This window comes from Indicator indicator, chromosome 2 (genome assembly GCF_027791375.1).
Source record: "Indicator indicator isolate 239-I01 chromosome 2, UM_Iind_1.1, whole genome shotgun sequence".
Classification (NCBI taxonomy): Eukaryota; Metazoa; Chordata; class Aves; order Piciformes; family Indicatoridae; genus Indicator; species Indicator indicator.
In genome coordinates, this window is record NC_072011.1 from 58,058,289 (window position 1) to 58,085,761 (window position 27,473).

Here is a 27,473-nt window from a genome sequence, read left to right on the forward strand (position 1 = left end):
ACAACCTGCTTCTTCCAAAAGCCACGAAGCAAGGAATCTGGTTTTTATAAACAGGCTTAAAAAATACTATCCGTATATAAGAGCAGCTCAAAGCTAAAGTACAGCGGTAAGTGGTACATATCTTAGGCATATCTGGTCACACCTTTTCTCCAAAGCTGGAAAAGGGGTGGTTTAAAAAAGAAAACTAAAAACACAGTTTAAAAAAAAAAAAAAAAAGGGGGGGGGAGGAGGGGAAGGAGGGATTCCATGCATTAAGTTTTAGTGTTTTGTGCAATTAAAACGGGATGAAAAATAAATATAACTTAAAACAAAACCAAAAAAAAACACCCCAACCTTTTCCATGACACTAAATGGAACAGAGGCCAAGCCTATAAGGCACTTCCACATGGGCTATTCTAGGAAGCCTGGCAAGGAGCTAAAACAGTGCAATCATTTACAATGGCATCAGGTGAGCTAAAGACAGCTGGCTGGGGAGATAGAACTGAGAAAAACCTTAGGAGGCTTTAGTCCTGTCAGGGGGGTTGGACCTGATGATCTCTTGAGGGCCCTTCCACCTCTGATGTACTGTGATACTGTGAAAGAGGCTGGGGCATGCCTGCAGATGGCTCCTCCTTATTCCTGCCAGAAGACCTCCCCTCGCTGAGGGTGCTGGACCCACCAAACAACGGCAGAGGAGCTCCTGGGGAACGGTGTGAGGGTGGGCTTGGGGATGGAGCAGGTAAGACATGGGTGGCTGCCAGCTGCCAAGCTCCTGCCCCCTCTCCTGTGCTGCACATTCCTGCTGTCCTCCACGTGAGAGCTTCTCCCGCATGCCCTGCAGCCTCCCCTCCCTGCCATCCTCTCGCCGGCTGACCTTTGGCGAGCCAGCTCCCCCGCCAGCGAGCCGCTGAGTTCAAATGTTCCAGGAAGTTAAAAAATAGCCTCCGCCCTGAACAGGGAACTGCCTGTTTTTTGCAGCAGCACAGAAGCCACACGAGCAGCCTGGGAGGCCAGCAGGCAGCCAGCTCTGCAGGGAACAAAAAGGCGAAGGCAGGGGGATGCCTGACCCCAGCTCTGCACCACTGAAGACAACTGACCCAGCAATCTCAATCAACTCAGCCACCTCCAGAGCTGCTTTGCTGCTGGAACCTTCACCTGCTGCTGATAAAGACTATGGAGATGTTACAGATGGGAGGGTTGCCCTGGGCCAAGTGTGGGCATTGGTGGGTGCTACCTCTATGCACGTGCTTGGCTACTGCCCAAAAAAAAGACTAATCAACCTGGATGGCTGCTTTAGGTCTCATAGTAGTCCTTTGTAAGCTGTGTTCCTTGCCCCCAGCTCTGCCCAAAGTCTTTAATCCCCATGAAGAGCTGGAGACCCCAGCTAAGGAGGCCTGGAAGCAGCTCCTGGCAGGCAAACTGGGTCTTTAGAGAAGAGCTACCATGCCAGTGCACCCAGTATGGGGGACATGAGTCAGAACCTGGCCATGCCTGGTACCATACATACCTGTGCCACACACACCTGAGCCTGACCACAGGGTCCCACAGCAGGAGGGAAACCCTTCCCCTCCAGTGCCACCTGATAACTACTGAGCAACCTCTATGGGATGTCTTGAACACAAAGAAAAACCCAAACCTGTCCTTCCAGCATCTCTTAAGAACTTGGCACAGGTAGTTCCTTAGGCTGAATAGTGCTGGCAGACACCAGTAAAGGGCTCCTACCCCAGTGTTCTTCAGTGTCTCCAGGCCTTGCTCACACACCAGAGTGGTGCCCAGAGGGTTGTGGGCATATCCACCAAGTGTTTTCAGGATGAAGATACCAATCCCAGCACAGGGAGAGGCTCCTTCCTCCACCAGGCCTCTTAAAATCAGGCTGCACAAGAGACAAAAGCACGCTAGGCAAAGCACACAACTGCCTAAGCAACCCCTCTAGGCTGCTCCTGGCTGGCACAGCTGCGTGTTCCCACCGACTCTGTGAAGCCAAGGTTTCAAGTTCAGCTTGTTCTGGCACGTTAGCTCTCTATTTACATGGAGAGGAGGGGAAAAAAAAAACCAAACTCAACAAATGAAGACAATCTAAAAAAAAAACCACAACAAAAAAGGCATTAAATAGGGAGAGTATAGCTTTCAAATGGGAAGGGCGAGGGCTGGAAAGTGTCTTGTAGTGCAGTTCAGAAGAGTCAGTTGGGGACAGGTTTAGGGTAGTGGCAGAGTCAGACGCGGGGCTTTAATGCAAGTCTTCACTCTGGGACAACTCTGTCAGGATCTGAATGAGGTTGTCCAGCCCCCAGAGGTAGCCATCCTCTCTGTTCCCTTCCACCCAGGGCACGTTGTGCTGGAGAACTTGTCCCTCCGGCAGCGGGGTGGTTTTTCCAAAGTCAATCATCCAGACTTTGGCCTGTTCCTTCTTGTCATGAATGAAGAGGAGGGAGCTCCCAATCACCTGCAGAGAGGAAAAACCAGTTAGTGGTGCTCCTATTGCTCCATGCTCAGCCAGCTTTGGGGCTTTCAGACACCTTATCTCAGGCTGCATTTCATAGAATCATGGAATTGTTTTGTTTGCAAAAGACCTCTAAGGTCATCCAGTCCAGCCATTAACCTGAGACTGCCATGGACATTAAACCATGTCCCAAAGTGCCCTTTCTTGAACACCTCCATGGATGGTGACTCTACCACCCCCCTGGGCAGCTTGTTCCAATGCCTGACCACTCTTGCAGCAAAGAAATTTTTCCTACTATCCAACCTAAATCTCCCCTGGCACAATTTCAGGCCATTTCCTCTCATTCTATCACCTGTTCTAACATTTGCAAGACACTGAGATTTTGCATGAGCAGAAGCAAGCTTTGCCTGTTGCTAGCATGCAAATGGAGTATTCAGATAAGCTGATTTACTCATACAAATCTCAGCTCTTGGCAGGAGAGGATCAGGAAAATGTAGACGTGAAAGACAGAGAAGTCATTTTGTAAACTGAGTCAGGGTCCTCAAGGATGGAATGAATCACAGAATGGTAGGGGTTTGGAAGGGGCCTCTGAAGATACATTGAGTCCAACTCCCTTATCAGAGCAGGATCACATAAAGCAGATCAGTTACACATCCAGGCAGGCCTTGAAAGTCTCCAGGGAGAGAGTCCACCACCTCTCTGGGCAGCCTGTTCCAGTGCTCTGCTGCACATGAACGAGATGAATTGTCTCAGCCTTCAGATGGCTTTTTTCCAAGGCCAGAGCTTTGTGACTGGCTTGTGCTGTTCACTCTCACCAGGCATCACCACAGGGATAGGCATACTCCCAAGCACCAATTACTTGCAATGTGTTGTCTCCTGCCTGAAACATCATCCAATTGCACCCAGATTTCCTCTAGAACATCCTCCTTTACAGGCTGTCATGGGGGTTGTGGAGTCTCCCTCTATGGAGGTATTCAAAACCTGCCTGGATGTGTTCCTGTGTGACCTGCTCTAGGTGACCCTGCTCTGGCAGGGGGCTTGGACTGGATGATCTCCGGAGGTCCCTTCCCACCCATAACATTCTGTGATCCTCCTGGCTTTCAAAGTGTTTTGGGGATGCAAACTGCACATAGTTGAATTTCTTTTCCCTTGAGTTCACTTGGCTGCACCTGCTTTAAAGGGCTCTTTCATATCCTGATTGGCCTTTGGGAAAATCCTGCAGCAAGTATTGGCCTGGGCAAGCCTGGGCAAGCCCGTGGGTATATTCAGGAAGGTGAAGCACATTGACAGCAAATGTCTCAAGGCCTGTCACAGCAGGATGAGACCCCACAAGCCTATTTCTCACCACCCATGGAGCAAAGAGCTGCTCAGCAGGGTGGGTACCTCCAGCTCAGCACCCTGGCCCATCCTGGCTCACAGTCCCAGCCAGGCTGCCATGCAGCAGCAGCTCCACTGTGGCTTTCCAGTGCTTGAGGAACATGTATTGGTGTCAGGCCATGCACCACTGTGCTCTTCTGTGGAACCTCCTCCTCCAGGCAGAAAATTCTAGCACCAATGGCTGTGCTTCAGAGCTGTCCCAATTGAGGACTGCCTTACCTGTTATGTCTGATGTACATGAATTGGTGCTTTACAAACTCACTTGCCCTTCTATCACAAACAAGGACCTTGGTGACCAGAGTGCAGTGGCTGTCAGAAGACAGGATGCTGAGTGCTGAGACCCAGGAGCACCTATAAGCCATGTAGATACATGGAGATGCACAGCTTTGGGCACAACCAGTTGATGCCAGCCCCCCAAAACAGCAACACTGAGTGTTACAGATTCACAGAACCATGGAATCATTCAGGTTGGAAAAGACCCCTGGGATCAAGTCCAACCATTAACCCTACTCTGCAAAGTCCACCCCTAAACCATGTCTCCAAGCACCACATCTAAACAACCTTTAAACACATCCAGGGTTGGTGGCTCAACCACCTCCCTGGGCAGCCTGTTCCAATGCCTGACCACTCTCTTTCTGTGAAAAAAAATTCCTAATGTCCAGTCTAAACCTACCCTGGTGCAGCTTGAGGCCATTCCCTCTTGTTCTATCGCTAATCACCTGTGAGAAGAGACCAGCACCGACCTCTCCACAATGTCCTTTCAGGTAGTTGTAGACAGCAATGAGGTCTCCCCATAGCCTCCTCTTCTTCAGACTAAACAGCCTCAGCTCTTTCAGTCACTCTTCGTAAGATTTCTTCTCCAGGCCCTTCCCCAGCTTCATTGCCCTCCTCTGCACTGGCTCCAGCATCTCTCTTGTACTGAGGTGCCCAAAACTGGACACAATACTCGAGGTGTGGCCTCACCAGGGCTGAGTACAGGCGGACAATCACTTCCCTGCTCCTGCTGGACACAGCATTTCTAATAGAAGAGACTCCCAGATCCATGCTATCAGCAGGGTTTGGTTTGAGGTTTGCCTTCAGAAGAGCATTTTGAAGGGGATACACACTGTTTGCAAAAGCTTTTATGAATTTACATTTTTGAGGAGACTTCCTCCTCCAGCACATTGGGAAAACATCCAAGGTCCAGAGATACCAATCACTTGCCAGAAATGTTTATCTTTAGCTTTTCTTCTCAGCTCTTAGAGCCCTCTCTTGGCCAGGACACAGCATTTTAACTTTAAGGGAAAGCCTTTTGCTGATGTTCTTCACTTGCCTGTCCTGGGTCCTTGATGTTTCCTGCAGCTCCTCCTCAGAGCCCTGCCCAGTGAGGGCCCCATGGAGGGACATGCAGAGCTTGGCAGACCTTATGCTGCACTTTGTCTCAAAGTGGGACGGAAAGTCAAAGCTGCTCTTATTTTAATTTTTTGAGGAGTGGAAACTCCTTTCAAAACCTCCTTGAAAGGCTGTTTTGTTTCTGTGTTTTCCAGTGAAACCCTGGCACTTGGATCCAGGGAGCACTTTGTTTCCAGCCTTGAACTGACCTGAACCCCTCGGGTTTGACGTTTCCTTTCCAACTGCCTTACAGGCACTGCCCCATCTGACATTGAGGCCCAGTGACAGGACAAGGGGCAGTGGGTGCAGGCTGGAGCAGAGCAGGTTCCACATGAACATAAAGAAAAGCTTTTTCACTGTGAGGGTGACAAAACACTGCAACAGGCTGCCCAGAGAGATTGTGGATTCTCCTTCTCTGGAAACCCCACCTGGATGCATTCCTGTGTGACCTGCCCTAGGTGATCCTGCTCTGGCAGCAGGGTTGGACTGGATGATCTTTCAAGGTCCCTTCCAACCCCTAATGTTCTGTAGTGCCACCATGTCCCAGCAGGACCCTCCATGAGCACCTGAGGGACAGGGGGCTCTTACTGCTGTTCCCTCAAGGACTCTGTGAGGCTCTTTTGCCCACAGACAACGCATGCCAAGGACACATGCTGTCAAGTTTTGTTAAGCAGATGCAAGAGCCAATGCTAAATCAGGAAGTTCCATATAAACAGGAGGAAAAATTTTTTCACTGTGAAGGTGACAGAACGCTGGAACAGGCTGCCCAGGGGGGTTGTGGAGTCTCCCTCTCTGGAGATATTCAAAACCTGCCTGGATGTGTTCCTGTGTGACCTGCCCTATGTGATCCTGCTCTGCCAGGGGGGTTGGACTGGATGTTCTTTTGAGGTCCCTTCCAGTCCCTAAAATTCTGTGATTCTGTAATAAAATGACCAGGTTGACTAAGGCCTCTAGCAACCTGTTCTAAGTGGAGGGTATCCTTGCCCTTGGTAGTGGGGTTGGAACTAGACATTCTTTAGGGTCCCTTTCAAACCAAACAATTCTATGAATCTATTTAATTCTAATTCCTGTTGAAACAGGAAAAATAAAATTTTAACCAAAGTAAAATAAAATAACCAAAGCAAAATAAACCAAAGTAAAATAAAATAAACCAAAACAAAACAAAGTAAAACAAAACAAAACAAAGTAAAACAAAACAAAACAAAGTAAAACAAAACAAAATAAAATAAAATAAAATAAAATAAAATAAAATAAAATAAAATAAAATAAAATAAAATAAATAGTGCTGCTTCTTTGTTTTCCCACCAGAACTGAATTTTTGCTGTAGAAGATGTTAATTTCATGAGTACTCATCTCCTGTCTGCAGGAAAGTCCTTCCAAGGAAAAGTCCTTACCCTGCTGCCCCAAGCAGCTTGGAAAAGGCAGTTTTGGGATATCTGCAAGTCATAGAATGCATCAGGTTGGAAGGGACCCTCAAAGGTCATCTTGTTTAGCTCCCCTGCAGTGAGCAAGGGCATCTCCAACTAGATCAGGTTGCTCAGGGCCCCATCCATTTTGTCCTTGAATGTCTCCAGGGATGAGACCCCAACCACATCTCTGGGCAACCTGAGATTTATGGTTGTGTTGAAACCTTATTTGATCAGATGAAGCAACTGGCAGCCAGATGATACCTGACACACACTCAGAGAGCCATTTCTCTCCAGAAATCCCCTGCATTTTTGCAAGAAGGATTTTTCCCAGTCATATAAACCCATGAGCAGCCAAATTCCTCCTAGATCACTTTTAATCTCTATGGACATTGGTCTTCAGCAGATTTGAGCTCAAGACAGATGCATGAGCTGTATTTCCACAGGAATATGAAAATATGGATATGGGAACACATTCAAAATTGTAGAGAGTTACAGTTTCAGACTTTGATTTCTCTTCTCTCCTTGGACAAGCAGAGATCATAGAATCACAGAATGGTCTGGGCCTTAAGGGACCTCCAAAGCTCATCCAGTCCAACCTCCCCGCAGTCAGCAGGGACATCCCCAACTAGACCAGGCTGTCCAGGGCTTCGTCGAGCCTCACCTTGAATATCTCCACAGGCAAGGGGCCTCAACCACCTCCCTGGGCAACCTGTTCCAGTGTTCCACTACCCCCATAGTGAAGATGAGACCATTCTCATTTCCAGGCAGATCCATTTAGACACAAGCCTTACCTCATGGCACTTGAAGAAAGGGGATGTCTCCAGAGTAGCTCGGATACCCTTCAACCGGTTCAGGTAACTGTTCTGAAATGACAAAAATAACCCCCCCAAGGGTTAGTGCTGCAGGAAGACCACACAGAAACATCTGCTGCACAGAATCTGCTAGAGAGCAGCCCTGTGGAGAAGGACCTAGGAGTCTTGGTGGACAACAAGTTCTCCATGGGACAGCAATGTGCCCTTGTGGCCAAGAAGGCCAATGGTATCCTGCAGTGCTTTAAGAGGAGAGTGTCCAGCAGATCCAGGGAGGTTCTTGTCCCCCTCTGCTCTGCCCTGGTCAGACCTCACCTGGATTATTGTGTCCAGTTTTGGGCTCCCCAGTTCAAGAGGGACGGGGATATACTCGAGAGAGTCCAACAGAGGGCTACAAGGATGATTGCACTGCCTTATGAGGAAAGGCTGAGAGACCTGGGGCTGGTTAGTCTGGAGAGGAGGAGACTGAGAGGGGATCTAATAAATGTTTATGAATATCTGAGGGCTGGATGTCAAGAAGGAAGGGACAGCTTCTGCTCACTTGTGTCCTGTGATAGGATAAGGGGCAATGGATATAAACTACAGTGCAGGAGATTCCACCTCAACATGAGGAAGAACTTCTTTACTGTAAGTGTCACAGAACACTGGAGCAGGCTTCCCAGAGAGGTTGTGGAGTCTCCTTCTCTGAGACTTTCAAGACCCATCTGAATACATTCCTGTGTGACCTGCACTAGCTGCTATGGTCCTGCTCTGGCAGCAGTGGTGGACTCAATGATCTCCGAAGGTCCCTTCCAACCTCTAATATCCTGTGATCCTGTGCATGGGGCAGACAGGAAAGTCATCCCTCCCAGTATCCTCTCCATGATACCACATTTGCAGGGAGAGATGCTGGGAGTGTCCCTCAGCCATCCCTCCACAGACCTCTCTCTCCTGTTTTTCAGGATTCATTTATCCTTTTGGCCTCTGGGGCATCCTGTGAGCTGCTGTGGCTTCCAAAACTTAGTGAGACTGCTTTCTGCAGCCCTTCCCTGATGTATCCATGATGGTCCTGAGGAGGGAACAGCTAGTTCAGCAGCCACTGCTGTGCAGCCACAGCCAGGCTGCTTTTCCCTCTCACCCGCACTCTTTTTAATGGGCAAACTCTTCACCTCATCTGTCATTTTATCACTCAATTAGTCAAGCATTGTGAGACACTTCTGTAACTCCATACCAGACACGATGGAGACTTGGGAGGGGAGAATTTTAATGAAATATACCAAGGGAAAGTGTAGAGTCTTGCATCTGGGGGAGAACACCCCATGTACCAGTATAGGTTGGGGACTGACCTGTTGGAGAGTAGCAGAGGGGAAAGGGACCTGGAGGTCCTGGTGGATAGACAAATGACCATGAGCCAGCAATGTGCCCTTGTGGCCAAGAAGGCTAAAAGTATCCTGGGGTGGACGAGAAGGGGTGTGGTTAGTAGGTTCTTCTTCCCCCTCTACACGGCCCTGGTGAGGCCAAAGCAGGATCACCTGGGGTAGTCCACACAGGAATGCATCCAGGTGGGTTTGGAAAGTCTCCAGAGAAGGAGACTCCACAACCCCCCTGGGCAGCCTGTTCCAGTGCTCTGTCACCCTCACTGTAAAGAAGTTTCTCCTCATGTTGAGGTGAAATCTTCTATGTTCAAGCTTGCATCTATTGTTCCTTGTCTTATTACTGCACATCACTGCAAAGAGCCTGGCCCCTTCCACTTGACACCCACCTCTCAGATACTTATAGACATTGATCAGATCCCCTCTCAGTCTTCTCCAGACTAAACAGCCCCAGGGCTCTCAGTCTCTCTTCACAGGGGAGACACTCAATTCCCCAATCATCCTCATGGCTCTCTGTTGGACTCTCTCCAGCAGGTCTCTGTCTCTCTTAACTAGGAAGCCCAAAACTGGACACAGTATTCCAGGTGAGGTCTCACCAGGGCAGAATAGAGGGGGAGAAGAACCTCCCTAGACTTGCTGGACACACTCCTCTTGATGCACCCCAGGATACCATTGGGTCTCTTGGCCACAAGGGCACATTGTTGTCCCATGGAGAACTTTCTGTCCACTAGGACTCTGAGGTCTTTCTCCATGGAGCTGCTTTCCAGCAGTGCAGCCCCTAACCTGTACTGGTGCCTGTAAACTTCATTGAATAGAACCATAGAATTGTTTTGATTGGGAAAGACTTTTAGCATGATCGAGTCCAACCATTCTCTGACTCTACCAAGGCTGGTATTAGCTGGTATTAGCTGGTGCTAATTCATGGCCCTCAGCACCACATCTCTGCCTCTTTTAAACACCTCCAGAGATGGGGATTCAACCTCTTCCCTGGGAAGCCTGTTCCAGTGCTTGAGAACCTTTTCACTGAAGAAAATTCACAGAATCACAGAACGTTAGGAGCTGGAAGGGACCTTGAAAGATCATCCAGTCCAACGCCCCTGACAGAGCAGGATCACCTATACCAGATCACACAGGAACACATCCAGGCAGGTTTTGTATATCTCCAGAGAGGGAGATTCCACAACCCTCCTGGGCATTGGATGTTCTAACATCCAATCTAAACCTCCCCTGGTGTCACTTGAGGCCATTTCCTCTTGTCCCAACTTGAGGCCCTTTCCTCTTGTCCTAACTTGTCCCCTCCCAGCCCTCCGCTGCTCTCCTCTCACCCCTGTGCCAGGATGACATTTCTCTTTGCCATTTTCCATGGCTTTTTTAAATCAGATTGCTCAGGCTGCAGCCCCCCAGGGCAGGGAGCTGATGAGCTGACAGCAGCCTCTGCAGGAGGAGCCTTCCCCTGGCAGCCCCTCAGCATCCCCCACTCACCAAAACGTTGCGGTTTCCTCTGGTGAACTCCCTGAAGGCCTCCATGACTTGCTCCTTTGTCCGTGTCTTCTTGAAGTCCCGGTTCACAGTGCCATCCTCTTTCTTGAAAAGAAGGGAGAGTGAGGAGTGAAATCAGAAGAGAAGGAGCTAGGGCAAGAATGGGTGCTTCAGCAGCCACACACAGCCCTGAGCAGAACGTGACCAGGTTTATCTGGCAGCCCAAGGACCTGTCTATGGAGGAGTCTCTCTCTGAGAGAGTCCAACCAGGATGATTGAGGGACTGGAGCATGTGCCCTGTGAGGAGAGGCTGAGAGACCTGGGGCTGGTTAGTCTGGACAAGAGAAGAGAGAGAGGGGATCTAATAAATGTTTATAAATATCCGAGGGCTGGGTGTCAGAGGGAGGGGACAGCCTCTTCTCTGCTGCACCCTGTGGCAGGACAAGGGGCAATGGATATAAACTACAGCACAGGAGGTTCCACCTCAACTTGAGGAGGAACTTCTTCACTGTGAGGGTCATAGAGCACTGGAACAGGCTCCCCAGAGAAGTTGTGGAGTCTTCTTCTCTGTAGACTTTCAAGACCCATCAAGACATTGAGCTGCTGGAGTGTGTCCAGAGCAAGGCAACAAAGCTGGTGAAGGGTCTGGAGAACAGGTCTGGTGAGGAGTGGCTGAGGAAACTGGGATTGTTTAGTCTGGAGAATGGAAGGCTGAGAGAGGACCTCATTGCTCCCTACAGCTCCCTGAAAGGAGGCTGGAGTGAGGTGGGGGTTGGTCTCTTCTCTCTAGTATCAGGTGATAGAATGAGAGGAAATGGCCTGAAATTGTGCCAGGAAAAGGTTAGGTTGGATATTAGGAAAAATTTCTTTCCTGGAAGAGTGGTCAGGCACTTGAACAAGCTGTTCAGGGAGGTGGTGGCATCACCCTCTCTGGAGGTGTTCAAGAAACATATGGGCATGGGCCACAGTGTAATGGCCTTGGTGGAGTTAGAGATGGTTGGACCTGATGGTCTGAGAGGTCTTTTCCAATTGAAACAATTCTATTTTATTCTATTCCATTTCCCCCCAACTGCTGGGCTCTTGATGTTTAGAGCAGCACGTTTCATTGTCCAGAGCAGCTGCAGGTCAGGCAGGCAGAGCTGCCTTCCTGGATACAGAGGCTATTTTAAACCACACGTGCTCCTGCTCACAGCTCCACTTGCAGAGCTCCATCCCACTGCTCTGGACAGCTCATTTGCACACAATAGAGCAAAGGGACAGAGGCCAAGAAGACATCCTGTGAGTTGGGGAAGATGAGGTAAGGATGAAGAAGCAGAGCAGAAGCTGGGGAAGGAAAAGAGCACAATGAAATCACCTGCCCCAAGGAATGGTGGCAGCATTTTGAGACCCATCCAGGGCAGTGCCCTGGGCTGGGGACAAGTCCATCCCTCTAGATAGAGGCTAGCTGTGGGCATGGTGGCCAGTCCAGTTAGAGGGAAAGCCAAGCACCCTGGCTGCAAGACAGGCAAGGGGAGCCCAGACCCAAACCCACAGCTGATGTGCAGTTTGGGATGAATTACACAGCACACTTCCAACTTCCAGCTTGTGTTTTGTGCAGGTGTTAACAAAGGTGGTATCAAAAGCAAGATGTGAAAGGTCTTAGTTTCCAGAAAAAGCTTTCTTTGCAGAGCTTTAAACCACTCTGGACCCAACCTGACCATCTCTGGAGGTGTTCAGGGCCAGCTTGGACAGAGCAGCCCTCCAGTACCTGAAAGGAGCTTACAAGAAAGCTGGAGAGGGCCTTTTTACAAGGGCATGAGGGGGAATGGCTTTAAGCTGGAAGAGGGGAGATTTGCCTGGGTATTAGGAAGAAATTCTTTCCAATGAGGGTGGTGAGACACTGGAACAGGTTGCTTAGGAGGGTTGTGGATGCCCTTTCCCTGGAAGTGTTCAAGGCCAGTTTGGACAGGGTCTTGCTCAACCTGGTCTAGTGGAAGGTGTTCCTGCCCATGGCAGGGGGGTTGGAACTGGATGATCTTTAAGGTCCCTACCAACCCAAACCATTCTATGATCCTATGATTTTCTGCCCCTGCACCAGTGCTGCCACATGGTGTAAAAGCAAGGCTAAAGACTGGTAGAGCCTGCACCAGCAAGGGCCAGGGACAACCTTCTCGCTGGAGACCTCCCTGTTGGTGGACCACACTGGTTCTCATGAGGCAGTAGGCTGCAGCAGCAGAAGCAGGAGGCCTCATCAAGGATGCTCTGGTGGCATGTGCATGACATGTCGTGGAAGGGCACTACACCATGTGAGCTGCAATATGGCAGCTCAGAAATCCACCCCATCCCCAGGGGATGATAGATATCAGTTTGGAGAAGTGCCAGAGCATTGACTTCACATGTAAATAGCCCAACTTTACACAAAGCATCCAAGAAAGGAGATGGACTTCTAAGTGCTTCTAAAAATAAATGACAATCACAGGTGGCCTTCCAGATAAGGCCATCTAGGCTTCAGGAAAGCCAAACCAGCCTGTCCAGAGTGCTGCTCCCGTCATTATCCGCCTCCCGCCCTTTCCTCGCCCAGCCAGACGCTGCTGCCTCGACATTCACAGGTGTCCAAGCCCCCAGGGTGCTGGCTTTTCCACACAGCAGAAATGTGAGGGGGCTGATAAGGACTATGGCAACCTCCACCCCACCAGTGATTCCGATTTGCACCGGTGTCACCGAGGCAGGCTTCAGGTCAGCCAGCGCTCCCTCTGCCGCTGCGTCTGGCCTGGAATGGTGCTCAAGAGCTGCCTGTAACAAAGTCAGGAGAGGGCTTTTGGGTTGGTTCTGGGACACCACAAACCCCCCCAGATCCAGGGAATATTGTCCCACCATGGCCTTGCTGTAGGCAATGGGGAGTGACTCTCAGACCAGAGCAGGAGTTTGGAAGTGAGATTTAGAATCATAAGTGAGACACTGGAACAGGTTGCCCAGGGAGGTGGTAGAAGCCTCATTCCTGGAGGTTTTTAAGGCCAGGCTGGATGTGGCTCTGAGCAACCTGCTCTAGTGTGAGGTGTCCCTGCCCATGGCAGGGGATTGGATCTAGATGATCCTTGAGGTCCCTTCCAACCCTAACAATTTTATGATTCTATAAGAATGGTTTAGGTTGGAAGGGACCTCAGAGATACCTACTCCAACCTCCCTGCCATGGGGCAAGACACCTCTCAACTAGACTCAGCTATTCAAGACCTCATCCAACCTGGCCTTGAACACCCCCCAGGGAGGAGGCATCCACAACTTACCTGGGCAACCCATTCCTATTACTCTGGATTGAGTTAACTGTCGTACTCTTACAGAAGACACACTACCAACTGGCTTCTAAACCATCAACTCTTTTCCTTTTCTAATTAAAAAAAAAAAATTCTTCATTTTTAAACCAGCAGAACACCAAATAATGAAACTTCTTGGAGTGAGCTCCAATAAGCTTCCACGGGTCACCAAGGATCACTCAAGTTACTTTTACTAGGGTAATTTTATTAATAGTTGCTGTTCCTAACAGCTACAAGCCACTCCAGAAAGTTAGATGAGTGTCATTATTGCTTTTTTCAGAGGAACATTTCCATTTTAAAGAGGAAGGACTGGATCCTCATGGTTACCTGGGAAAAGAAAAGCTCAGCCAGGAAGGGTTCTCATTTCCAGCCCTGAGCTGCATGCTCACCTCACCTGCCTGTGCAGTCCCAAAGGCATTGGAAGAGGCTGTCCAGGGAGGTGGTGAAGTCACCATCCCTGGAGGTGTTCAAGAAACGAGTGTCCATGGCACTTTGGGACATGGTTTAATGGCCACGGTGGTGTTAGGTTGATGGTTGGGCTTGATGACCTTAGAAGTCTTTTCCAAGCAAAACAATTCTGTGATTCTCTTTGCTGCTGCTCACCTTCCTTCCCCTGTGCCCCCTTCCAGCCCACGTGCCCAGGGCCAAATCCCGCCCTTCCTTGCACAGCAGTGTGCTCTCCTGGATCAGCTTCCAGCCTCAATCAGAGGGCTGACTGACCTTTGCTCTTCCCAGGAAAATATATACAGCAGGAATGAAAACATGGGGAGACATAGCATGAAATAATAATACCTGGCTGCAATTCCCTGAGAGGGCTCAGCAGCAGCTCAGGTCACTGAAGGTACCTTCCCCAGTACAGAGACTCGAGCCCAGACATAGGGCAAATACAACACCACCAGCTCTCCAGCCCTGCTGGAAAGTAAAGCCAGCCAGGGCAAGCATGAACTGCTAATGCCTTAGCTTATGGGAAAATAATCAAGAAGCTGAGAGATTTCAGGAGAATTAAAGTAATTAGAGCCTTGATTAAATTAGTTAGCCCCTAGAGCAGCAGCAGGAGGAGGAGGATTACTCTTGCAGGCCAGCACTTCTCAACATTTTTCAATTACAGGGCTGCCTCACCTCTTTGGAAAAAAAAAACCACTAAAATCCACTGCTCACACCATGCAGCTGCTCGTTTATGGAAGTGTAAGCAGAAGTGCAACTCTCACCAATCCTTTATGGCTTTTATTTGCCTCCACAGTGTTTTTTGGCCTGCGTGGGAATATGATTTGGCTTGGTTTGTTTGTTTGGGGTTTTTTTCCCCAATGTTTTCATTGCAAGTAGTTCACTAGGACCTGATTTTGCCACACATCATAGAATCACAGGGATGGATGGTGTTGGATTATAAATATTCCTGGACCATGTATTAACAAACAAAGAAGGTCTGGTCATGGGCATTAAGGCAGGAGGCAGCTTTGGCTGTAGTGGCCATGACATGATAGAGTTCAGTGTTTTTAGGGAAAGAAGCAGGGCAAATAGTGAAACTTCTACCCTGGACTTTAGGAGGGCTAACTTCATCTTATTCAAAGACCTGCTTAGAAGTATTCCTTAGGTCAAGCTCTGGAAGATAAGGGGGTCCAACAGAGCTGCTTAATATTCAAACATCACCTCCTCCAAGCTCAAGAAAATTGTATATCCCTGGAAAAAAAAAAAAAACAGTAGAGGAGGCAGGAGACCTGCATGGATAAATAAGGAGCTGCTGGAAAAATTCAAACAGAAGAGGGAAGTCCACAACAAGTGGAAAAAGGATCTGGTCAGTGGGAGGATTATAAAAATACTGTCAGAGCCTGCTGAGATGCAACAAGGGAGGCCAAGGCTCTCTTGGAACTTAATCTGGGTAGGAAAGTGAAAGATAACAAGAAGGGCTCCTTTAAATCCATCAACAGTAAAAGGAAGAAGAGGGAAAAAGTGGATCCACTGTTAAACGTGGCAACCGATGACGGTGGAATTACTGAATGCCTTCTTTGCCTCAATCTTTACTGCTAAGCCCTCAGGATTCTCAGACAGTGGAGGTAAGGGAGCAAAACTGGAGGGAGAAAGACTCCACTGGCCGGTGTGGATTGGGTTAGAGATTGCTTGGATGGAATAAAATCACACAGATCCATGGGCCCCGATGGGGTGCGCCCACAAGTGCCAAGGCAGCTGGCTGATGGTGTTGCTGTACCACTCTCCATCATTTTTGAATGATCCTGGAGAACAGGGGAGGTGCCTGAGGACTGGGAGAGGGCCAGTGTCACTCCAGTCTTCAAAAAGGACAAGAAGGAAGACCTGGGCAACGACAGACCAGTCAGCCTCACCCCCATCCTGGAACGGTGATGGAGCAGCTCGTTCTGGAGACCATCTCTAACCACACGAAAGGAAAAAGGTTATCAGGAGTAGCCAAGGTGGATACACAAAGGGGAAATCTTGCTTGACAAATCTGACAGCCTTCTACAAAGGCATGACCAAACGGGCAGATGAAGTGAGAGCAGTGGATATCATCTACCTTGGCTTCAGTAAGGCTTTTGATGCTATCTCCCATAACTTCCTTGTAGGTAAACTCAAGAAAAGTGGGTTAGATGACTGGACTGTGAGGTGGGCTGGTAACTGGCTCAACAACAGAGTTCAGAGAGTTGTGATCAGTGGCACAGAGCCTAGTTGGAAGCCTGTGGCCAGTGGTGTTCCCCAAGGATCAGTACTGGGTCCAGCTTTATTCAATATCTGCATCTATGACCTGGATGAGAGGATTGAGAGTACCCTCAGCAAGTTTGATGATGATACCACACTGGGGGGTGGCTGACACACTGGAAGGCTGTGCAGCCATCCAACAAGATCTGGACAGGCTGGGGAGCCAGGTGAAGGAGAATCTCATGAAGTTCAATAAGGACAAGTGCAGAGTCCTACACCTGGGGAGGAAGAACACCGGGCACCAGTACAGACTAGGGGTCATCCTGCTGGAAAGCAGCCCCATGGAGAAAGACCTTGGAGTCACAGCATCACAGCAGATTAGAGGTTGGAAGGGACCTCCAGAGATCATCCAAGTCCAACCTTCCTGCCAGAGCAGGATCACTCATGGTAGTCTGCAGAGTCCTGGTTGGACAATAAGTTCTCCATGGGACAGAAGTGTGCTCTTGTGGCCAAGAGGGCCAGTGGCATCCTGGGATACATCAAGAGGTCTAGGGAGGTTCTCTTCCCCCTCTATTCTGCCCTGGTAAGACCACACCTGGAATACTGTTTCCAGTTTTGGGGTCCCCAGTCCAAGAGAGACAGGGATCTACTGGAGTCCAACAGAGAGCTATGAGGGTGATTAAGGGACTTGAACATCTCCCCTGTGAAGAAAGATTGAGAGCCCTGGGGCTGTTTGTCTGGAGAAGAGAAGGCTGAGAGGGGATCTTACTAATGTCTATAAATGTCTGAGGGGTAGGTGCCAAGATGAAGGTGGCAGGCTCTTTTTGGTGGTGCCCAATGACAGGACAAGGAACAAGGGGTATAAGCTGGAGCACAGGAAGTTCCACCTCAGCATGAGGAGAAACTAAGGTGAGGGTCACAGGGCACTGGAACAGGCTGCCCAGAGAGGGTGTGGAATCTTTAAATCATCTGCTATTGAAAGGCTATTGCAAGCCTTCTGTTACTAATACAACTGCTCTGTGGCTACAGACCTAATTCTCTTCAAGTGCCAATCCCAGACATCTCTTTCTCTCCACAAAATCTGCTTGCCAGGAAAAAAAAAACTTCTGGGCTGCCTCATCTAATGGTGACACAAAAACATCCCAGTAGGTATTTCCAGAAAGGTGAGCACTGCTCTGAGCAGTCAGCAGGTAACACATGGCTGCAGGTGCCAGCAGAAAATGCTGCTGCTTGTGTTTACCCCATTTCACAACGCTCAGGTGCTGCATTTTTCCAGACAGGGATGCAAGGAGAGCCTCCTGACTGGCTGCAGCTAAGCTCTCAGCTCCAACCACAGGCTGGCACACGTTCAAGCTGGGCTCTGGATTAATGGCTCAGCCTAGCAGCACAGCAGTACCAAAAGCAAACAACTCCTTTGAGTCTTCAAGTCAGAGGACAGCACTTGGCATTTCACAGTCAGGGAAACCAACCAAGCAGCTGATTTAATGAGATTATGGCTAAAACTGTCCTCTTGCATCGATGCCCTGAGCTCAGCTGCCCTCTCAGAAGAGCAGTGCTGCCCCAGTGCCTGACAAGAGTGGTTTGGCTGCAGGAGCCAGGGATGTCCTGATCTGACACGGTCTTGCCACTAGCCTGCTGCATGCATGTGGCTGTGTGAGTTTGGTTCAACTCCCAGCAGCTGTTGTCCCTGCTCTGAGGAGCACTCTCACCTTTATCCCCTCAATTCTGAAGCCCAGGGTGGCAGTTGAGCTGATGGTCTCCCTCCACTGCATGTAGCGGGGCTTGGTGACCGCCCTCAGCACGTTCTCCTCCTCGGTGGGGGCGTCAGGGTCCACCTCAATCATCTTCTGGTACATGTCCTTCCTCAGGCTCGGCTTCTTCCGGGCCTTTATCAGCTCCTCCTCCAAGTATGTCCTGCAAGGAGTGAGGTGGGGAACACACATTAGCAGGGCCATGGCTGCTACATATCCACAGCAGCCCCTTGCTCAGAAATCAGGCGTGCCCAGGAGATCCCTAGGGAATAGGGCAGCACAGGAAGTAGTGGAGTAAGCCTCATTATGAGTTAATTGATCCTGACTTAGTTAGCACCCCACCTGAGACCTTTTCAATTCATCAAGTAACCACAGCCAGTTTGGCGACAGAAGGGAGGTGATTTCTCACAGGTGCCCACAGTGCTGCTGTCGCCCCACTGGCAGCCTCCTGATGCCACCCCATGGTCCTGGGGGACCTGTCCTCCAATGCTATGCTCAGCAAACATAAACACCAACTTAGTGGCTCTCAGAAACTAAACATGGCTTTCAAGACATGCCTAGGAAACTGCCCACAGACCCTGGGCCCGACAGAGTTGAAGGCAAGAGGGAGGTTGGTGCGTCCCAGCCCTCAGCACTAGCTGCTGCTTTCTCCAAGGTCTGGCCAATGTGGTGGCTGCTGCTCTCTCCTTCTCCTCTGCAGAGCTGGGCATGGCTAGTGGGAGGTGTAGAGCAGTTTGGATTTGGGGGAAAGGAGGTGACAGAAAGAGGTGGTGCCCTGCCACTTCTGTGCCTCTCCTGTGCTTCCCCATCCCTCACCCTGTGAGGGCTGCTGAGCAGGGGGTTCTCACACGAGGCCACCTTGCTGAAAGCTTCCTGCACAGGGCAGAGCAGAGGAAGGGATGCAGCCTTGGCCAGGTCCTTGCCATAACCCCTAGGACCACAGGCTGCAGGCTCTTATAAAAAGTCCCTCCACAGTTTTTCTGTATGCCCCCTTCATATACTGGAAGGCTGTGGTAAGGTCACCCTGGAGCCTTCTCTTCTCCAGGCTGAATAGCCCCAACTCTCCCAGCCTGTTCCCACAGGGGAGGTGCTCCAGCCCTCTGATCATCTTCATGGCCCTTCTCTGGACCCACTCCAGCAGTTCTATGTCCTTCTTGTGCTAGGGACCCCAGAACTGGACACAGTACTCCAGGTGGGGTCTCACGATAGCAGAGTAGAGAGGGAGAATCACCACATTCATCCATATTACGTAATGATGATAATCCCTGGCACATTGCTCCCTTGCCTGCTCTGCCTATCTTAGCCCAAATCTGTGTGATTTGTGTGCAGGAGGCTTTCCCCCTCCCAGGGGCAACTGACCACAGGAGCACCCCAGGCAGGTCTTCATCTGGTGGCTGTCATCTCTGGGAGCATGTTGGGTCCCATGTCCTTCCTCCAGCAGCATGGTTTGTGCCAGCTGGAGCCATATGGCTGTGCTGGGGCCCCCAGCTCTTCTCTCCACCCCTTTGATGGAAAGTATTCCTCTCCTCTTCCCCGCTGACAGCCCAACACACCAGTTTGAGTTTCACATTGGGAATTCAGGAGAGGGAAAAAAAAAAAAAAAGATTCCTCCCTCCCACAGAAACCATCAGCTTTTCCAGCAGCGCAGGCGTCTCCACCACCAGGGCCAGCAAGGGGGGTCTCAACCTGCCCTACTGCCAATCTGCAGCAGACCCAGGCTCAAGCAGTGACCCAAGGCTGCTCCCAATCTGGCAGCTGCCTGGGGTCACACCAGCCCTGCTCACATTTGCTCTGGGACACCCTCATCAGCTGTTGCGTTGCGAGCTCAAAAGCTGCTGCTGGCCAAGTGGCTGCAGCCTGGGATCTTGGCATAGTTGTAGGGGGTTCTCAAGGAGGCTGTGGGTAATGTTGCTCATCTCTCAGGAAACATTGTGAGGACTTTGCATGAAAGGCACTAAGCTGCTTAGCACAGACATTTTGTCCCTCAAGTGTGCGTGGGAGCAAAGGATGAGCAGAGGGAAAGCTTCTAGCTCACCAAAGCTGTGCCATTCAAGTAACTTTCACCCTTCTGCCACCTTGGGTAGGATCTCCCACAACTTTTGCTCCCTGTCCCTTGGCTGTAGACTGTGGCAGAGAGGCAGGTCACCATCCTCCTAGAAGCTACTGCATCATTCTGGTGTACATAAACCCAGAGTGCTGTCCCCTCCACTGCACCAAACCACTTTCCCAGAGCTCTGGTCAGTCAACAGAGAATGAGAGATTCTGGTGTGTCCTTCCCAGGCTTCCCCATGGCTCTTTTTCTCACACTGTTAGCTTAGCTCCTCCTGAAGACACGTGAGCCTGGTGTTCTCACTTGTGTGTTTCAGAGTGTTTTATTCAGGAGATGCATTTTACAAAGCCTTGCAGTGACAGGACAAGGAGCAATAGCTTCGAACTAGAGAAGAGCAGATTTAGATTGGATATTAGGAACAGGTTCTTTACTATGAGGGTGGAGGAACACTGGAACAGGTTGCCCAGGGAGGTGGTTGAGGCCCCATCCCTGGAGAATACTCAAAGTGGGGCTTGACAGGGCTCTGGGCAGCCTGATGTAGTTGAGGATGCTCCTGCTGAGAGGGGTTGGACTAGATGACCTTTGGAGGTCCCTTCCAACCCAGACCATTCTATGATTCTATGATTTGCTTTGAGACACTGTGATAAACTGCCCAGGCAGGTCATGGATCTCGCCTCCCTGGAGATGTTCAAGGCCAGGTTGGACGAGGCCTTGTGCAATCTGGTCTAGTGCAAGGTATCCCTGCCAATGCCAGGGGGGTTGAAAGTAGACAACCTTCAAAGTCCCCTCTGACCCAAACCATTCTATGAATCTTACAAATCTCATCCTAAAACCCAAATGACATCCCCAGAGGCACTCACCTGACTCCCATTTTGCAGTCCATAACACAGGGGGAGTCAAACTCAGCCAGAAGATCTTCCATCTGGTTGTATCTCTCCCCATCCTTCACGACATCACCGTGGTAGGCAGGGACATAGGGCTTCAGGACATCGTTCATCAGGCGGTCAAGGCAGCGCTGCTCCGACTCACAGTGCTTCTTCAGTATCCTGCCGTTGGCCGCCGCCTTGAAACTACCTGAGGGTGACAAGGGACAGCATAGCACTTGCTTTGCATGGAGGATCATGCTGTGCTTTCCCAAAACAAGAAGAGCAGCCCAGCATCTTGGAAGCCAGCATCTTGGAAGCCCAGGGAGGTTGTTGATGCCCCCTCCTTGGAGGTGTTCAAGGTAAGGTTGGATAAGGCCCTGAGCAATCTGGTCTAGTGGAAGGTGTCCCTGCCCGTGGCAAGGGGACTGGAACTAGATGATCTTTACAGAATCACAAAATTGTTAGGGTTGGAAGGGACCTCAAGGATCATCTAGTTCCAACCCCCCTGACATGGGCACGGACACCCACACTAGATCAGGTTGCTCAGAGCCATATCCACTGTATGATTCTATAAGCTGAAATCCATGACATTTATGCAACAGCCAGAAGCAATGCTGGCCAACAGAGCTCATTAACCAGTTTCCACTGCTCTGCCCCACCCCATGCTCCACACCTGCATGTCCTGCTAGCTGGATCCAAGGGTACTTCTTCTTGAAAGACATCACAAATGGGGACCAGTGCACCATATTCTTGATCTTCCTCCATGACTTGCTCTAAGGGGAGAAAAAAAAAATAAAAAACCATGAAGGTGAATGCAAAGCTTGAAGCCTTCACTGTCAGTAAAGTCACTTCAGGCAGCACAAAGCTGTTTTGGACAGGGGAGGAGGCAGCAGAGCCAGGACAGGACGGAGGCAGAAAATCTGCTCTTTTCCCACTGCCCTGTGCCAAGCTGGAGCCGCTGGGCTTCAACTTCACATTCAAAAACCATGAGTAACTTGACTCAAGTGCATGGCATTACACTGTTGTTCCTCTTGGCTTCTTCTGCTGCAGAGGGTCCAGCCATCCTCATTACTTTGTCTCTGTTCCCTGCATCCTTGTCTTGTGGCCAAGAAGGCCAATAGCATCCTGGGGTGCATTAAAAGACTGTGGCAAGCAGGTGGAGGGAGGTTCTTTTCCCAGTCTACCCTGTGCTGGTGAGGCCACATCTGGAATATTCTGTCCAGTTCTGGGGTCCCAAATTCAAGAAGGACAGGGACTTGCTGGAGAGGGTACAGAAAAGGGCTACAAAGATGCTGAGGGGATTGGAACATCTCTCTTATGAGGAGAGACTGAGAGAATTTGGTCTGGAAGGGGGATCTCATCAATGCTTTGAAATACTGAAAGGGTGGCTGTCAGGAAGATGGGACCAGGCTTTTTTCAGTGGTGCCTAGTGACAGGACAAGGGGTAACAGACACAGACTTGAACAGAGGAAGTTCCTTCTAAACATGAGGAGGAAATTCTTTAATTTAAGGATCACAGAGCACTGGAACAGGCTGCCCAGAGAGGTGGTAGAGCCTCCATCACTGGAAACATTCAAAACAAGCCTGGATGTGTTCCTCTGTGACCTTCTGTAGGTGAACCTGCCTTGGCAGAGGGGTTGGATTCAATGCTCTCCAGAGGTCCCTTCCAACCCCTACCATTCTGTGATTCTCTGATCCCTCTGTAGAAGCGGCAGAAGATTAACCCATTCTTGGGTACCACATTAGATGGAGCAGGGAAGGGAGCCCAGAACACAGGTTCCCAGGAAGGGACCCTGGCTGCAAAACTCAACTCCAGCTCCTAGGATGAACAAGAGAGGCTCACACAAGCAGGAAGATTAACCCATTCTTGGATACCACATTAGATCAGGACAGATGGAGCAGGGAAGGGAGCCCAGAACACAGGGTTCCCAGGAAAGGACCCTGGCCACAAAACTCCACTCCAGCTCCCAGGATGAACAAGCAAGGCTCACACAAGCACTCACAGGCTCGGTGCCTGGCTTTTGTTCCCCACTGAAAGGCAGCTGCTTTGCCCATTATGCTGGCAACCCCTGCATGGCTGAGCTGCCTGCTTTGGCCCATCCGTAACTCTGCTGTACAGAACGATTCCCTGCTGAAACGCTGTGCCTCTTGCCAGGGAGCTTGCACAAAAGTCTTGATGTGACCACAACGAGGGCTGCAGTGGACATACCAAAGCCTCCTTTTGAAGGCTCTTTCCTGCAAGAGGTTTTCCCTGGATTGTTCTGGGGAGCGTGCCACCGGTAAAAAGCAAGGGAACAACCTCTTAGCCCCAGAAGGCAATGGTGCAGACAGATCAGGGGAGCGATAGACAATGGTGACAATGGGAAAATGGCTTCTTGCAGGAGGCTGGGACAAACAGGCAGCCTAGTCCTGCCTGCTGCAAGCTACTGGGTTCAGCAGGAAGCCCACAGATAAATTATCCTCATTTGCTCCCCTCTGAAGGCATGGGAGGGAGCCTTCCAGAAAGCCCAAGTAATCTCTTCCTCGTGTTTGGAGAACTGTCCCATGTTCCAGTAACGCTTTGCAGACTGGCAGGGAAGAGCCAGCAGCCCTGACTTGCAGTTTGGACGCTTGTCGAGGGTGAACTCACGGCGCAGGAATCCACGCTGGGAACTGCTGACATGTTTCAATGGAGAGGAAGAAGCCAGACAAAGATGTTAGTGTCTAAAGCCTGGTTACCCCTGTGCCCTGCACCAGCCCTGCCAGGGGTGCAGGGACACATTGCATGGAAATGCAGGGGCTGCCTGTGCAGCGGGGACCAGGGGTGGGAGAGGGGGAGAAGAAAGGTCCTTCCTCACCTCCCAGCCCTGGAGGAGCAGGGTGGCCCTTCCCTGGATGCCTGCCTGCGGCTGGGAGCGTCCTGGCGTGCCTTGGCAGCAGTACAGCAGCAGCACAGGAGTCTGGCAAGCAGCTGCCCAAGCACAGGGTGACACTGGGCATCCCCTTTGCCCAGGCTTCTCTGTGCCATGGGTTTGCTCTGCCGCCTGCCTTGCTTACTTTGGCAGGGGGGTCGGGCAGTTCCCTACCTGACATGAGGATGAATGTTTTTATTTCCAAACAGAGTGCCAGAACTTGTGTGCTTTAGCTGTTCTTTGTTCTCCTTTTGGCAGAGAGCAGGAGGGAAGCACGGGGGGGTGTCCCCTCCTTTTGTTTTTAAAATAGTAACATCAAGCCCTGGCTGATGTCATGAAATAAAAGGGAGAAGAAAAAGTCTCTGAGGGAGTTTGGCCTGCAGATGAGTGCGACCCATCTCCTCTAAAACAAGGAGAAGGAGTCCTCCCTCCCCCCCCCCACTTATGGCACAGCAACATAAGTCACTCAGTCCCAGGAAACACGCCAAGGCAATGTGCCTTCCCAAGCCAAGATTTTGTTTTTCAGTGGTCAAGACTTTAGAGCTAGAACCTTGAGGTACTTCAAAGCACAGGCAGAACGAAGGCAAGGAGCTCCTGAAGCACAACAAACCACACTGACTTCTCCCTGCTGGGGCTTTCCAAGGAGTGATGTGCTCTGCTTTGGCACTCCTCCCAGAGCACCTTCAGACAATCATAGAATGGTTTGGGTTCGAAGGGACCTTAAAAATCATCTAGTTCCAACTCCCCTGCCATGGGCAGGGACACCTTCCACTAGACCAGACTGCTCAAGGCCTGTCCAACCCTTCTTTGAAACATCTTCACGGAGGGGCCAACCACAACCTCCCTGAGCAGCCCATTCCAATGTCTCACCACCCTCAGGTTCTGAGTCCCTTGGAGACACAAAACCCCACAATCACCTTTCTGCTGAGCTGAACAAGACAGAAAGTTGGTCACTGAGCACAGGAACAGGTAGCATGTCCCCATCCCTTTGCTATGGAGTGAAACAGGCACCACCACTCAGTTTCAGGCACATCTTTGGCCAGGCTTTTACAATCCAAGATAGAAGGACATGTTTAAGAACTTACTGCTCTCTACAACTACCTGAAAGAAGGTTGTAGCAAGGTGGGGGTTGGTTTGTTCTCCCAAGTAATGAGCAACAGGACAAGAGGGAATGGCCTCGAGGTGTGCCAGGAGAGGTTTAGGTTGGATATTAGGAAAATTACCTCCACAAAAAGGGTTGTAAAGCACTGGAACAGGCTGCTCAGGGAAGTGGTTGAGTCATCATCCCTGGAGATATTTAAAAGATGTACAGATATGGTGCTGAGGGATGTGGTTTAGTGGTGACCTGGCAGTGCTGGGTTAATGGTTGGACTTGGTTATCTAAAAGGTCTCATCCAAACAAAATGATTCAGTGATTCTATGACTTGAAGTGGCTTTGTCTATCTCAAGTCACTTGCAATTTACTGGAAATAAGGCTGTGAGGCAAGTTGTCACCACCACAAGGGTCAGCAGCAGTTCTGCTTCATGTAGCCTTGTTCCCCACAGCTTCACAGAGGCTTGCAGGAGAGAGGATGAGTTCCTTATGCAGTTCCTTCAGGAGCTGGATTTTTAGTTTATGTCTGAGCCCCTTCCCAGTGTTATGAGGGAAAGTTTGCTCCATCAAAAGGAAGCTCTCCCATGCCCTCAGCTCACAGCACGTCAGTGCCCAGCATGCCCAACTCACTTTGCAGAGCAGGCTGCCAGGTCCAATTACTTTTTTTAATGTAGGTATCTGTACAAAACATCCAGTTGTAAACCAGTAGTTACACTACTTCATCTGTCCACTCTTTGGGATGGTCAGCCCACTACAGAAGAGAGACAGAGGCTGGACCATGCTGGAGCAACACTGCCCAGTGCCCTCAGTGATCCTGCCACTGCCTTTGCCTGAAGATAATAAAATTCTCCCCAGGTAAGGAGTTGCTCCCAAAGGTCATACTTTTTACTTTCCCTGCAGCTTCAAGAGAGATGTTATGTCTGTGTGAACCACTGGCAGGATTCTTCACAGCCACTGGAGACAGCTGGGAGCTTCCAGCAAGAGGTCTGCATTTACTCAAACACTGGCATGCTTTCAGACACCTCAAAGTTGACAGCTTGGGTTCCTGACTGTGCCAGCCCCTGTGTCAGGCTTCTGCAGCTGGCCATGGAAAATCAGAGCCACGAGGTTCACACCACTCCAGCTTGACTCCACAGCCACATGCAGGAAACAGCCTCTCTGTGCACAGTGGGTTGCTGCCTCCTGCCCTGCCCAGCTCTACTAAGATACAAAGGGAGCATTAAAGCTATTTATGTGAGAGAAATATTTAACCAAGGCCATCACCTCCAGGATCTTTCTGTAACTTCTAGGTTGTATTTCAAGGAGTTGGCCTCAAGTTGAGACATTCAGGTTGGATATTAGGAACAATTTCTTCCCTGAAAGGGTTCTCAGGCATTGGAACAGGCTACGCAGGGAGGTGGTGGAGTCACCATCCCTGGAGGTATTTTAAAAGATGCATGGCTGTGGTGCTGAGGGACATGGTTGAGTGGCAATGGCTTAGCAGTAGTGGTGGGATTGTGAGCTCTAGGTGAGCTGTTGGACTGGATGATCTCCAAAATCTCTTCCAACCTTCCCAGTTCTATGATTCTGTGAGTTCTTTGCACACAGTTCCAGAAGCATGGGTGTACATACAGGGAGGAGTTACCTGCATTACACCACACTCATGACCATAGTTTAGTGGGTATGGTGGTGTGGGGTTGCCAGTTGGACTCGAGGACCTCAGCAGTCTTTTCCAACCTTTATGATTCTAGAACTCCCCAGGCTCAGACTAAAGGATTTTTCACCCCACTGGAAAGAACAGCTTTGCAGGTGGTGTTTCAAGTGATGCTTAGTGAAGGGCAGATGCGTGCTCTTCTCTTTTGCCTGCAAGGAAGTGAGCACCCAGGTTGTCATGCTGGAAGCTGAGTCTGCTTCCAACTCTTGCATGATGGAAGCCTGCACCTGCTTGTGGAAGCCTGGCACCCTGCACTCCCCCAAATCCCCAGAAAACTCAGGAAGCCCTGCTGACCAGCTGCACCCCTTCACACGAAGAAACCATTCCCTGCAGTATAAGCAGGCAATATGCAGAAGGTGTCTGATTGCAATTCAACACTTTTAATTTAAAGCCTGTTTTGGTATCAGTAAATGTTGGCTAATTAGCTCTCCTAGCAGCAAATCATTTCATAGCTCCAGAAATCTCTTTAGCGAGGAGTGGCACCTTCTTACTTAATTGTCTGGCACATGGAAATGAATCAGAGAGTGGTTTGAGCTGGAAGAGACCTCAAAGATCATCTAGCTCCAACCCTCCTGCCATGGGTAGGGACACCTCCCACTAGACCAGGTTGCTCAAGGCTTCATCCGACCTGGTTTTGAACACTTCCAGGAAGGGGGCATCCACAACCTCCCTGGGCAACCTGTTCCAGTGTCTCACCACCCTCACTGGAAAGAATTTCTTCCTAATACCCAGGCAAATCTCCCCTCTTCCAGCTTAAAGCCCTTACCCTCATCCTGTCACTACAAGCCCTCGTACAAAGTCCCACCCCAGCTTTCTTCTAAGTTCCCTTCAGGTACTGAAAGGCTGCTCTAAGGTCTCCCTGGAGCCTCCTCTTCCCCAGGCTGAGCAGCCCCAACTCTTGCATCTTGTCCCCACAGGAGAGGTGCTGCAGCCCTCTGAAATGAAGCTGAGCAACTGTCAGAGTCAACTCCTAAAAT

At 50.2% G+C, this 27,473-nt stretch overlaps 1 protein-coding gene across 1 annotated transcript in view; it reads right to left on the bottom strand.

The window, feature by feature from the left end:
- Positions 1-1,494: 1,494 nt before the first annotated feature.
- ITPKB (inositol-trisphosphate 3-kinase B) overlaps positions 1,495-27,473 on the bottom strand; it is a 95,118-nt gene continuing 69,139 nt past the window's right edge. Inside the window, exons 2-7 of the mRNA XM_054392776.1 lie at positions 21,493-21,592; positions 20,814-21,027; positions 17,862-18,066; positions 10,220-10,321; positions 7,368-7,439; positions 1,495-2,422 (exon numbers count right to left, since the gene is read on the bottom strand). Coding sequence (XP_054248751.1) covers positions 2,207-2,422; positions 7,368-7,439; positions 10,220-10,321; positions 17,862-18,066; positions 20,814-21,027; positions 21,493-21,592 — 909 coding nt within the window. The 3' untranslated portion in view covers positions 1,495-2,206. The remainder of the gene's footprint in view (positions 2,423-7,367; positions 7,440-10,219; positions 10,322-17,861; positions 18,067-20,813; positions 21,028-21,492; positions 21,593-27,473) is intronic.